General features: G+C 36.3%; 2 protein-coding genes across 4 annotated transcripts; both read right to left on the reverse strand.

The window, feature by feature from the left end:
• Positions 1-2: 2 nt before the first annotated feature.
• Positions 3-2438, reverse strand: LOC130749745 (EID1-like F-box protein 2). Of its 2 annotated transcripts, none has more exons than XM_057603119.1 (3): positions 2215-2438; positions 2045-2106; positions 3-869 (listed from the first exon to the last, which is right to left on the reverse strand). In XM_057603119.1, the coding sequence occupies exon 3, from the start codon at positions 849-851 to the stop codon at positions 96-98; it is 756 nt and encodes a 251-aa protein (XP_057459102.1). In that variant the 5' UTR covers positions 852-869; positions 2045-2106; positions 2215-2438; the 3' UTR covers positions 3-95. The 2 variants fall into 2 exon arrangements, with proteins under 2 accessions (XP_057459102.1, XP_057459101.1); XM_057603118.1 differs by having other exon boundaries at positions 2045-2116; positions 2215-2436.
• A 2477-nt stretch (positions 2439-4915) lies between these two features.
• On the reverse strand, positions 4916-10665 carry LOC130749744 (receptor-like serine/threonine-protein kinase ALE2). 2 transcript variants are annotated; one of them, XM_057603117.1, is made up of 10 exons: positions 10451-10665; positions 10118-10312; positions 8564-8854; positions 8349-8456; positions 8116-8229; positions 7571-7942; positions 7163-7462; positions 6424-6819; positions 6080-6323; positions 4916-5618 (listed from the first exon to the last, which is right to left on the reverse strand). In XM_057603117.1, exons 2-10 carry the CDS (start codon positions 10194-10196, stop codon positions 5171-5173), a joined length of 2352 nt encoding a protein of 783 aa, XP_057459100.1. In that variant the 5' UTR covers positions 10197-10312; positions 10451-10665; the 3' UTR covers positions 4916-5170. The 2 variants fall into 2 exon arrangements, with proteins under 2 accessions (XP_057459100.1, XP_057459099.1); XM_057603116.1 differs by having other exon boundaries at positions 10118-10665.
• Between the last annotated feature and the right edge of the window lie 2437 nt (positions 10666-13102).

Raw genomic sequence — 13102 nt, forward strand, 5'->3', positions numbered from 1 at the left:
GATATCCAGCATAAATTTTCATTTCGTCTTGAAATGAAAAAGGAAAAATAAATAAAGAAACAGGATAGAGCTATGGTTTTCCAGATACAAGAGAATCATTTACATTTCTCCAACTCAGATGCATCTTCAGAATCAGACAATGGTAACAGTGTACAGATCCCAAGCAAGTGACCATTTAGGCATACATAATACTCAAGACAATCTTCATAGGAACCCAACCTGCAACTAGCACTTTCAGGGATCATTTTAGCTTGCAGCATGCTCCACAACTTTGCCTTACAATAAGGGCAAACTTCTGTTTGATGGAGCTTGGCCCTTCTGTTAATAAGCATCTTCCTCACCTTTGAAGTTGCAAATGACTTAAACACGCCACGGAAGAACCCTACATCTCCTTCTTCACCTTGGTCAAGATGCTCACAAGGATCACACACATATAAAACATCGGTTCTACACTGTGGCAGAAGAAAACTCCTTCCTGATGTTCTGGAAAATCGAGTCTGATAAACAAAGTGACCAGGGATATGAATCCTATTGAACAAGCCGCCTTTCGTGCATCCCGAACAGTATATGAGAAGCTTCCCTAGGGCTCTCCAGTTCCCATCAACGCTGTGACTACCACTAGATTGCAGATCAAGCATCATTTTTGGAGCTCTTGTTCGACAAAACTCTTTCCATAGAACTCGCTTGGCGAAATCATCAAACCATTTGCACACACATGACAGAGCAGCAATTAGCTTGGGGTTCCATTTCAAATGATGAAATACTAAGAATATTACTTCTTCACTTAAATGCCCTTTAGTGCATTGACAGCTAGATGAGTGAATGCATCGGTACTGCTTTGTGATAATCATTTTCTTCACCTGGTAAACCTGAAAGAAAAATCACAAGTGCATGACAACCCTTAGCTGGAATATTTCACAGTATTAATAAACTTGACAAAACCTAAACACCAGATTTCTTAATTAAATATTACCACATGGTGAACATGAAACATAAGACAACTGATGAAACCTATACTATGCAGAATAATTCATAAGATCAAGTTGATTTCTAAAGTACTCATATGTTAGTTCAAGAAAAGAAAATAAGATTCTTTCTTCTCCTTCTGGTGAACAGGCATGTCATTGACTTCCAGCGTACTGTTACTTCATATTTACTATCTAGTCTTACAATTCATACAATATCATCTCTCTCTCCTACTCTCCCCAAACCAAAAATGAAGGGTAGAGGAACCTAACACAGTTGGTGAGTTGGAACAATGTACACAGACAACAAGACATCACAGCAAAACATATTGAAATTATGCTTATAAGAGAACTCATATGCTAGACAAGTTCCAGATAAAGGGAAAGAGCCTTAGAAGTGGGAAGCTACAACAATGTCACAAATTCCAGCGGTGTTGAATTCATAACGATTCACTTCCAGCTTTCTCCAGTAATATAAACCAGAACTCATCAATAAAGAAGCCATATATGGGTCATACCAATATGCCACAAACACAAAGAGGATAACTAAATGAACTATTAAAAAGCACATCACTCAGCCATGAGAGGCGAATCACAAACTTCAAGTGTTGCTAATTGCAGATGGCAGGTCATGGCGGAAAGCCCGCGGGATACCGGCCATGGCAGAAAGCAAAAAAACCGCCATGAGAAACCGCCTTGGCGGATATTTGATAACACTGCAATCTTCAATGACAAAATCTCCAACCACATTGCAGAAACACCAAAAACAAGAAAAAAAAACTTGCAATGCATTTTCCTAATTGCCTGTAACCACCCACTCCCAAAATTTCAAATAGACAGAAATTCTCAGACACACCCATAAAATGCAGAGCAAGTCAACACAAACAAGTTCCGAATCGACACCCAGTTGAATATTCAACAGAACCCACATCCAAAATGATAACTTTAAGAAAACCCTCGACTCAAATGAGATCAAAATCGCATGTAACGAAATTGGGCGTGGAAATGGATCATTCATAGGAACTTGAAAATTGAAACTTACAGAAATCAATAAAATACAAATTCAATTATTCACTGACCTTAGCCCCAGCTTGTTTAACCCGCTTCCAGCATAGCCACCAAACCCTAGATAAGCCCAATTCTGCATTTTGCTAATGGAAAACACAGATTAGGGTTCCGCAAATAGTCAACAAAATCAGAGAGAGAGAGAGAGAGAGAGAGAAGCAAGTGCTTCTGAAGTTTGATTTACCTGTAATCTAAGCAGGGAAGGGTTCTCTGAAATCAGCAGTCACTGGTAGCAAATGCAAGAAATGGGAAAGGAGATGATAGTAAGAAGAAGAATTGAGTTTTCTGCAGAATGTGCAGCTTTCATCAATTTTAGTTTATGCTTATATTACTATTTTTTTCCTATCTATTTAATGAAAGTGCAGTGATAGTGACTCGAATCCAAATTCCAACTTTCTACTTAAGCTAAAATAATTTTAGTTTCAGGTTAGTTGATTTAGATTTCAGGTTAGTTGATCTACGCTCTTTGCGGTTATAAGTTACTTAAATTTAAAGGAAATTAGTTTCATTAGAAAAATCTAAAGTAATGATTTTAACATTTAATGTTTTGTATTATATGTAATGGTTGCATGACTATTAAAATGAAGTTATCATTTACTTACTCAAAAACTAATGAAAGTAACCAGAGGAGTAAACAAAACAAAAAACTCCTTAAAAATTGTTGATTCTATTTAAAATAAAGAAAAGAAATAAGAGAAAACGTGTCTGGTTGAATATTAATTGAGTTAGTACATTCATCTCATCTATCAGTAGAGTTACGTTACTTTTTGTCTCAAAGTTAATGGTAAACCGTCACCGTCAGCACTGACATGAATTTTCCTTGACATTAGTCATAACTTCATTAGCGGTGATGCCAACTGTATTCAAACATAATGGAAATGTTTTATTTTTTTCCAGAGTAAATAGCCATTTTGGTCCTTGATTGTGTTCACTTGTGATGAAGTGGTCCTCAGCTGTTGAAAATGGTCTTTTTTCATCCCTGTATGTGTTGCCGTCGGTCAAGTTAGTCCTTGGACCAGTTTTCCGTTAGTCCTTAAGACGGAAAATGCCAAATGGTAATATTTTTCCACGCAAGCGTCCTACGTGGCGCCTTCTCTTTTTCCCTCTTAAAAGATAATGTCAATTTCGTCCCTGGCTTCATCATCATCAATTCATCATCAAATTATATATCTTCTTTCTCCAGACTCCATCATCACTATCAATCTTCATCTTCTTCATCATGTTACCCATAAAAAAAACCCAAACATCATCTTTTTCATCTTAATCTTTTTTCCAAACAAAACCTCAAATCTAAAAAAACCCCAAATTCTAACCCAAAATACAGAAATTAAGATCTGATTCAAAATACCCAAATCTTGATCTACTCAAAATCCAGACCTTCTTGAAGAGCAACCGTGAGAAGCTCGATCTGAACCTCTGAGAAAATTGGTGCTCCTCTTTTCAACCGGATTGAGGACCAAACAAGCTCTCCTTCTTCAATGGGATCCCGGATTCCAAATAACTCATTTAGACTTTAGAGTCCCATCAATTGGGGGGTCCCAAGTCCCAACAAAAAAAAACTTCAAACTTTGACCAAAACCCACATGCAACAAGGGTACCCAGATGTGAAAACTTATACAGCGTTCAAGAAGGAAGCTCTAGAGACTGAAAGAAAATGAAAAAGACTCAAACTTTGGTATCTGAATTCAAGAAAAAAGCCAAGAAGGTTGTTGGGGCTTTTAAGAAAAGCTAGCAGTAGCAAAAAGAAAGTTGAAAACCACACGGCATGATTCTGTTACTCTTTTATAATCAAATGCACTCAACAACCAAATGCTTAATATCTTAAGAAGGATAACTACACATTGTTCCTGTACTGAACAATTTTCCAAACATGATTAGCCCCAAAACAATTAATCACATCAATTATACAACAAACAAAATCACAATTCCCAGAAACAAGACAGTAGCTAAATTTTAATTCTCAATCAATTGAGTAGAGAGAGATAAACTAAACAATGGGCATAAAAATGAAACCTTTATCATAAAATTTAAAAGAAAATGGTGAATTTTCAGAACCCATTTTGAGTTTCCTGAAAATAACCAGAATTGAGGCACACAGACAGAGAAGCATGGAGAAAAATTGAAACTTTATGCAAAGAACAATACAAGGGCTAAAAGAGAGCTACCCCGGAGTGTAGATTCTGAGGAAAGTAAGGTAAGTCTTGAAATTAAGGTTCACAAATTTCCCCACAAAATTCCCAGTGCTCCTTGGGCTGGTTCTTTCTCCGTTAATGTTAATATTCACCACGAGAATTAGAGCCCACTGCCATGTTAATGGATGAGAATCGACAACGAGAGATAGGGATTTCACGATTGAGAGAATTGAAGAAGGCAATTGTAGGTTTGAAGAACTAGGGTTTCTGATTTGGGGCTCCAGGGTTAAGAATTGGGGGTGATTATGTAGATTCAGGGATGAGGACTAAATTGACAGGTTAAAACTTTCATTCTGACCGTTGGAGAGCCAACTAGGACGCCAACGTGTAAAAAAACGTGACATGTGGTGTTTTCCGTCTGAGGGACTAACGGAAAACTGGTCCAAGGACTAACTTGACCGACGACAACACATACAGGGATGAAAAAAGACCATTTTCAACGGCTGAGGACCACTTCATCACAAGTGAACACAATCAAGGACCAAAATGGCTGTTTACTCCAGACTCTTTTTTTCCAGGTTGGATTCACCTCAAAAAGTGAGGGAATAGAAAAGAGAGGTGTGAGCCCACATCAAATATTTTCCTTGCTACTAGTTTATCAAAATTCCTTTTTTATCAACAAAAGGTCCAGAACGACCTTTTCTCCCCACACTTAAGTCCTAGACTAGAATGCCTCCTGAATGACTCCAACTCTTGGTCAATGAAAGTTATTGGTGATAATGCTAGCAACTTGTTTGGTTACATTCATTAAGACCAATACAGTATCTCTTACACCAACATTGATCCTGGTCCCGGTCGGATGCGGACTAAAAAAGCACTTATTATAGCTTATGTACTAGAAAAAACACTAAATAAGCTCTAATAAGCAATCTTTAATTCGCATTGAATCCGGCTCATTGCTAATTTAGTTCCAGACCAGTTCATAGTGAGGCAGGGGTTTGTTACACTTTAAACTCCACAGTCCACTCTCTCACCTTGAACACTGGAAAATTTTGCTTCCACATCAGTGACAAGACCATCTTCTCTCAAACTCACTGATCTTACATGACTTGCTTCCTCAAGCTCACTGCATACCAGCTTCAAGGCCTGAACAACTTCACCCATGAAAGGGCGTTGAGTAACTTCTGGTTGCACACACATGGATGCAATTGCTGCAATTTTTACCACAGTATCAAGAGCAATGTTGTTCTTTATGACTGGATCTATGATCTTCTGCAGACCCTCCTCGCTAGTAAGAAGCGGACGAGCCCACGCAACAAGGTTTTCCTGACCTGATGGCTGTGACAAATCCACAGGCTTTCTTCCCGTTAGGAGCTCAAGGAGTACAACCCCATAGCTGTAAACATCACTTTTCACAAGAAGATGGCCAGTCATTGCATATTCAGGTGCTAGGTAGCTGAAAAACAGAAACGAAAATCGTCATTAATTAACTATCCCAAAACTTTAAGTTGTTGGGTAAAGATACATGGTTTTATGTTATACTTCTAATGCGCCCTTTCTCGCGAGAGCTCATTGGGCTTGAAGCGTGAATAATGCACAAACTCATATCTTGCGTTGAAATTCAGCTTTTTATAAAATAATTGGACAACAATGAATGAACACTTGACCACTTATAGCATGTTTGGATTAACTTCTATTTCATGAGAATCAATTCTGAAACCTAGAAGCTAATCACATAAGCTTCTCTCTAGAATTGATTTTGCACTTGGTCATAGAGGCTCTCATACCATGTCATGAACCAAGTATCCTAAAAGCTTAAGCTATTGGACGAAGACACTTGAATGATTCTAACAGAAATAAAATGAGTTATCTGTATTGTAAAGCATCAAGATGAAAAGGTTAGTAAGGGATTATTACCCAAATGTGCCCATAACATGTGTGGAAATGTGCTTGTTTCCCTCTTCCAATGCTGATCTAGCCAATCCAAAGTCTGAAACCTTGGCTGTTAAGTCAAATTCCAACAAGATGTTGCTGGACTTGAAGTCCCTATGTATCACACATGGATTTGAATCTTCATGCAGATAAGCCAATCCTCGAGCAGCACCAAGTGCAATCTTCATCCGGGCATCCCAATCAAGTGGATCCGTTTCCTTGTCAGCACCTGGGAACAAGTAGATCATTCAAAAATCAAACTTTGAAGAGAAATTATGAATTGACTTCTAAAAGTTGATGATATTCAAATGGAATTTAACTTTGCTAACCATGTAAGTGAGATTCCACACTTCCATTAGGGACAAGCTCATAGACTAGGCATCGTGTCTGTCTCTCTATGCATATACCTATCAACTTAACCAAATTTCTATGGTGCAAGCGGCTAAGCATCTCAACTTCTGCCAAGAATTCACGGCCGCCATGGTGATCATCTCTTTTGAGAATCTTTACTGCCACGTCCCTCCCATCATATAGGCTACCTCTGTAGACAAGACCAAAGCCACCTTCTCCTAATATTCTTGATGGATTGAAATTATTTGTTGCTTTCTCTATTTCATTCAAAGTAAAGATCTTAGCTGATCCTGTATATGTCATAGTTCCAGAACTGAAGGACATTGATCTAGAACCTGGGATGCTTCCATAATAACTAAAAGACCTAGCAGCCCCTGCTTTGAGCATATTCAGTTTTATATATACAATTAGTTATAATTGCAACCAAAAATTGAATAACAACATAAATATATAGCTAATATATAGAGTTGCAAAGAAAAATATCAAGACCAGACACAAATAATAAAGACAAATTTAGCATCATTACCAGTAACACATAAATTCAAGATGAAATATTTTAAAATCTATCGAGTGATAGGATTTACAAATCATGAAATATCACATATAAAATGTTCTATTTTGATTTGTAAACAGTTGAATTATGAAACAAATACATAATATCAACATCACATATAAAATGTTCTATTTTGATTTGTAAACAATAGTATGTTTTGTTACCTGAGGCTGTTCGCTTTGAAGAGCATGAAAATATAACATCTGGAATTTGTTCAGGTTCAAGAGCGCAGGAACAGCATTTCAACAGACAAAGCCAAGCAATTCCAATAACTAGAACAAACGCAGTAAAAGATGCGAGCACGATTATGATAACCATTCTTTCACCAGTCCCTTCTTTTTTCTTCCTCGAGATATCTACTCCTAAAGGCTTCACAATTGTTCCATTGTTGCCACCCCCAGGGTATGATTCAATATCTATACCAGAAACATTTGAATGAGTTGAAGGTGGAGATGGTGGAAGCCCTGCATGTGTTACAGAAAGTATAAATGAAACCAAATTATTGAATTATTGATTTAAATTTACATAAACAAACAAGGTCATGGGAAACTAGGAATCCATGTATGTGTAACCTGGATAATGAACATAGAGTACTTCATAGGCACCAAAAAGCGAAGCATCAGCGAGAATCTCCCTGTGCCAGAATTTTTTATATATTATAAATGCTGTTGTATCGTCAAATTTTACTCCTTGGGGTACCAAGTTTAAGAGAACAGTTGTTTTCTCTAAGTGGTGCCTTGCTGCATCAGCCCCCACAATGCGTACTTGATCACGGTTCAAGAAAACGTTGGCTGCAATTTCATCGGCTAGCTCGGAAACCAAAGGAAAAAACTTGTATATTGCAATGCTGATTCGGAGTTTGACTTGAAGTGGCCATACACAACCACAAGGTGATCCAGGAGGTGTATATGTCAAGGGCTCTGAGCAAGTCACCGACATGCAATCTACAGGTAAGAATAGGATCAATAAATTATATAATATCACAGTCACATAATTTTGTTCAGATTATTGAAAAAGGATGAGAGTTGGAGGTAATTGAGAGAAGGAACCAGTGTAAATGTGTAATACAAATAATCCTCTAAATTATTACAGTAGCATGATATGTTTGGAACAATACCTTTATTAGGTGGTGAAGGTGGCAGAGCCAAAGCATATGCTGGCGGCGGAGTCTTTGTCTTTGTCTTTTTCAATGGTGAACCTTGAGGTGAAATTCTAGGTGAAGGAGAGGGCACTGATGGTGTTGAACAAAGCATGTGACAAATAATGAGGTGCTAAATCTAGTAAGCAATCAGGATAGAGAAATTATAAGAAACAGAAGTAAAAGAAATGATCAAAATGAGTGTGCTATACTATTTAAGTTGTCTGATAGAGCTGCTGGTGATGGTGCAGGTGCATGAAAACCGCTTCTCATTCTCATAGGTGAAGAGGAAGGAGGTTTTGATTCGAAGACTGGAGAACCTACATTTTGAAGAGAAGTTTACCAAAAAAAAATGTGACTGATTTATGCTTGTTAACATCAAGAAATGTAAAATTGTGCGAGAACTAAATCTTTCAGGGAATCAAACCTTGATGATGAGTATGAGGATGGTTTGAATAGATTGGGCCAGGAGTTTGATTTTTAGACTTTGTTCTGGAATGGTGATGCTTGTGGTGCGATATTGGAGAGGTAGAACCAACAGGACTATGCCTCCACTTCTTTGTAGGAACTTTTGGGAATGACTCAGTACTTCCGGGAACTCTAGAAGGTGCCTTGGAAGGTGGAAGGGCAATACTTGCAGGAACCGCAGAAGATGGCTTTGATGGTGGGAATGCACTACTTGAATGGCTTCTGGTTCTCGAATTGTGCAGATTTGGGGCTATAGAGTATAGACATCAAGAAAAAATTAAATTTTTTATAATTTTGAGTTTGAACATCATAGAAAGCAATCTATAAACTACAAAATAAGTTAATATAAAACTTCTTAGGTTGCTCTAATTTTTTAGAGATTCATAGGTAGTTAGTTTGAGAAGGTAATTCAACTTTCTTGTTTGTTTTGGCCTCTCAAAGCAGAGCAGTCGTGATGATCATGCTAAAGTTCACTCATTGCATACCTGGTTCCACATGACTGAACAACATCATATAAATCTGATGCTATGGCAAGTTACTCAGACTAACTACTCCAATTCATTTGTCTAAAACTTCCCATCCTCTCTTTCTAAACCATAGCAAAAGAACTAGTTTTCTGCATACTACTTGCTTCGATTGCCAAAATTACTGGATGTTGACTTTGTGCCCAAGAAAATGAGTGCCCTATTGTCTTTACAACCCAGAGCATGATCTCCTATTAATGATTGCACTCTCATATTCATATATACCATTGGCTGTGCCTAGAATGGCAAAGGAACTCAACTAAGAGTCTGAAATATATGACCAACAACATTAAACCCATGTGGTTTACGGTAAGAAAGTATATGAAAATGGAAAAATAACACATTCTGATGCACTTTATTGTTGAAGTAAAACTTTTTGATGAAATAGCCCTATCATTATCTACTTCAACAAAAAAATGTCTCGGGATGTGTTATTTTTCCCTATTCATACTTTCTAACAGTAAATCATTTCTTACTGGTATTCCTATTAAGTATATCATGTTAGTCAGCAGCAGAGATCATCCTAAATCTCTGCAATGATTATATGCAAAAAGTTGCTTCTTTAGCGCGATTTGAAAACCTATCTAAGCAAATAATGACAGCTCAAAGCTATTGCATTGAAATATACCATACCAGACAGACTTATGTCACAAGATTACAGATATAATTTTTTAGATAAATAGGTTGGATCATACACAAAACTTATTCATAAATTTACAATCTCATGGAGCCAATCAACATAAGAACAAACCCAAAATAGCATACACCAGGAACATCCAAATCTGTAGAATAGATCAACTTAACTATTTCTGAGCTATGAGCTATCTATAATAGAAGCACCTCTCTCAATTGGAATTAATTTCCTTGGAGGGTACTGTTACCCAAACAAACAAGAAAGTAGAAACTAGAAAGTAATAATGAGCTACTCAAATGGATCATGCATGTCCATAGTAGAAAGTAACAAAGGAACATGTAAGTTATGCCCATACCTGCATGTTCATGAAGCTGTGGAGGAGAACTGGTAACTAAATGTAGCTGAATCAGTAGGAAAATAAGGTGCAGACCCATTTCCTTGTAATGGAATTGTAGATCAATGTCTGAAGATCTCTTACTTAGAACTCACCGACAACCCAAAATGATGAAGAAAATTGAAAGGAGTTTGGTGGTGGAAACAGCAGCATGTGCTGAAACACAAAATGTGGTAACAGTTACCAAGTGGCTGTGGTCTACAATTAAAGCATACCAACAATGCTAACCAAACTAACACTAATAAGATAGATAGTATTGTAATGACATAAGAATGGTTTAGGTGGGAGAAACACTTAGTTTTCTCCTTTTTAGAACATAAGCTCTGGAATTTGCAGACATGGTAATGGCAGTTTCATTGTTGTTCAGCAAAACATAGAAACCAAAGTGGAGAGGCCAGTACGCTCCTAACAGCAAAGCAGAGTTACTTCTGTGTAAGAGGGTTGGTGGGGTTGGAAGTGTGTGTGAGTGTGTGCCTGACTCGTTAAGAGAGAGAGGCAAAAAGTACTGTGAATGACTTAAAATTGATGGAAAGAAAAGGACTAGTTGAATTAATTGAGGGGGGGAGTCCAAAGATTCAAGAATGCTAATATTGAAAATCATCAAGAGATTTAGATATAGCAGATTTATTCAAAATTTTAAGATATTGAATTTATATGTGTACAAAAGTTTATCTTAATTTATCTTATAACATAAGCTTTATGCAATTATTTGAGAGAGCCTATAAAACCGTTAATGACTCATTTATAAGTTGTTTAGAATATTTGCGAATAATAATTTATGCTTATCTATGACTTATTTTTAGCTAATTTTAAAATGTTTCTCAAATAAGTTTATGAATAAGCATTTGTTTAATTTGTTAACTCAAACACACCCTATATCTCTTATATTGTTTTTATCACATCCATTCTTAACTAACATAATACTTCAATTCACACTCGAGTTCTCGACATTAATACAATTAGCGTTATGGATTTGTGTGTTTTGGGGAGACTCTTGAATTAATACCATGTGGATTAAATGTTTTTGTGTGTTTATATACACTTGAGTGCAATGTCAACCAACTCTCATCCTAATTTACATACTTATGCAATTGCTTATTTGTTATTGGAGGAGCAAATAAATGATAGCATGGAAAATGTTAACTGTATGTACACTTTTTTTAGGCATACAATAGACACAAATATTGAAATTCAAGATAAAAATGTGAATGCAAATTTCTTTATAAAATGAAAGGAAAATCTATTCATGTTATACTTAATTTGTATTCAAACCCACATTAGACTTAATTTAGGGAGAGTTCTACTTATGTACAAAACTAAACTTGAAATTTTACGTATCATTTAGAAGTATCACTTGGAATCAATTAGTGAGACTTTCTTTAATTATTTAGTTAAATCCAAGCTTCTATGGCTTGGTTGGCTAATATTATATAGACCCTTGTTCCATGATTCCCCCTCCCCCCTATCAATTTGATTTGTTCAGCTTCTGTTCTCTGTTCTCAATACAAAAACGAACATGACATCATGTTAGCTGAAGATTAATGTTCCCTTTTTGTTTATGACCGAATTGAAATCAGATCCACGATGATGAAACATATGATGATGATAAACCCACCCATACTGCAATAATATAAAGATAGCCTTCAATAATATTAACGGTGACCAACCATGTATATGTCGGACATTATTGCGACAAAGAGTAAGGATAGCTAAAATTTTCATTCTCAAATCAATTCAATTCAACATTATTGTGATGTTATCCTCTTGATATTATTGGCTGTATTACTTACACTTTTATTTGATTGTTGCAGGACATACTATTTGAAGTCCTTTTTTTCCGTTTATATTATTGCTACTTGTAGCGTATGCTTCTAAAATTCGAATTTTATGAGCCCACTACTTCATAATCATCCATTAGGATTCGATACACATGATGGTTTGACCATGAATCAGTTTAGACTTTTTGGTACAATGTCGAAAGAAAGCCAAAAAGAAAAAGTGAAAAACAGAAACACAGATCCGTAGGTACTGGGAAAACTACAGCATCTCAAAGAGCAAAGGAATGATATTGACCGCGGGATCCGACAACCCAAACACGCTATGCTGACTCGCACCCGCCTTAGCCAGAAAATCTGCACACGCATTATCTTTCCTGAGCGTATGAACAATCATGACAACCACCAAAACCAGCCTTTACCGAATCCACACTCAAGTTGCCATCACAGTTAATCGCAATACCAGTTTGAGGCAGAGGGGGCGGGGGTCCAGGAAACCAATCGAACTTGGGCCGCGCGGGCGAGTCTATTTGGACTACGAGTTAGAGTTTTAATTTTATTATTTAAATGGCAGGTTTGGCTTTTTGGTTTATTAAGGCATGTTTGATTTGAGAAAATAATTGAATTAGACTCTTTTGATGAGTTTGAGACCGGAGCAAATTTGAATCAAATTGATACTTTATAAAGTTTTTTTTTGAAAGTATACTTTGTAAAGTTCTAGTAAAACTATATAGAGTTCATATTGTAAATTAATAAAAAGTTTGGTTGAATTGAAAGCACTCCTAATAATGAGTTAATGTTAAGGTACATAATTATACCCTAATTAGGTGCTATTGTGTATGTTTTTTTTTTTTGATAGGCTTGTGTATGTGTATGTGTATGTGTATGTGTATGTGTATGTACAGGGGATGCTAGCAAATGTTCACCAAACACTTGAACTCATTGCTATTAATTACCAAATTCGTAACTTGTTCGTCTGAAGTTTTGCTTCTTGACATATTAGCAATTTTGGCCTTTTTTGTTGGTGTTAATGTCTTCCGTAATTTTTAATTGCTTTTTTCATTGCAGTTGCAAATTGCAATTATTAAACAATGTAAATGGGTAATTATTTTTATTTTTATTTAATTAGTCATCAATTAAGAATTGAGAGACTAGTCAAAGTGAGTTTATA

The sequence above is a fragment of the Lotus japonicus genome, chromosome 3, assembly GCF_012489685.1.
Source record: "Lotus japonicus ecotype B-129 chromosome 3, LjGifu_v1.2".
NCBI lineage: Eukaryota > Viridiplantae > Streptophyta > Magnoliopsida > Fabales > Fabaceae > Lotus > Lotus japonicus.

Bases quoted from the DNA above. Each gene is read 5' to 3' on its own strand.
- LOC130749744 (XM_057603117.1), bottom strand. From the start codon at position 10,196: ATGGGTCTGCACCTTATTTTCCTACTGATTCAGCTACATTTAGTTACC. The intron at 8,230-8,348 runs GTATAGCACACT...CAACACCATCAG, and splicing joins TCTATCAGACAACTTAAATA to TGCCCTCTCCTTCACCTAGA. The intron at 6,820-7,162 runs GTAACAAAACAT...TGCTCAAAGCAG, and splicing joins TTCAAAGCGAACAGCCTCAG to GGGCTGCTAGGTCTTTTAGT.
- LOC130749745 (XM_057603119.1), bottom strand. From the start codon at position 851: ATGATTATCACAAAGCAGTACCGATGCATTCACTCATCTAGCTGTCAA.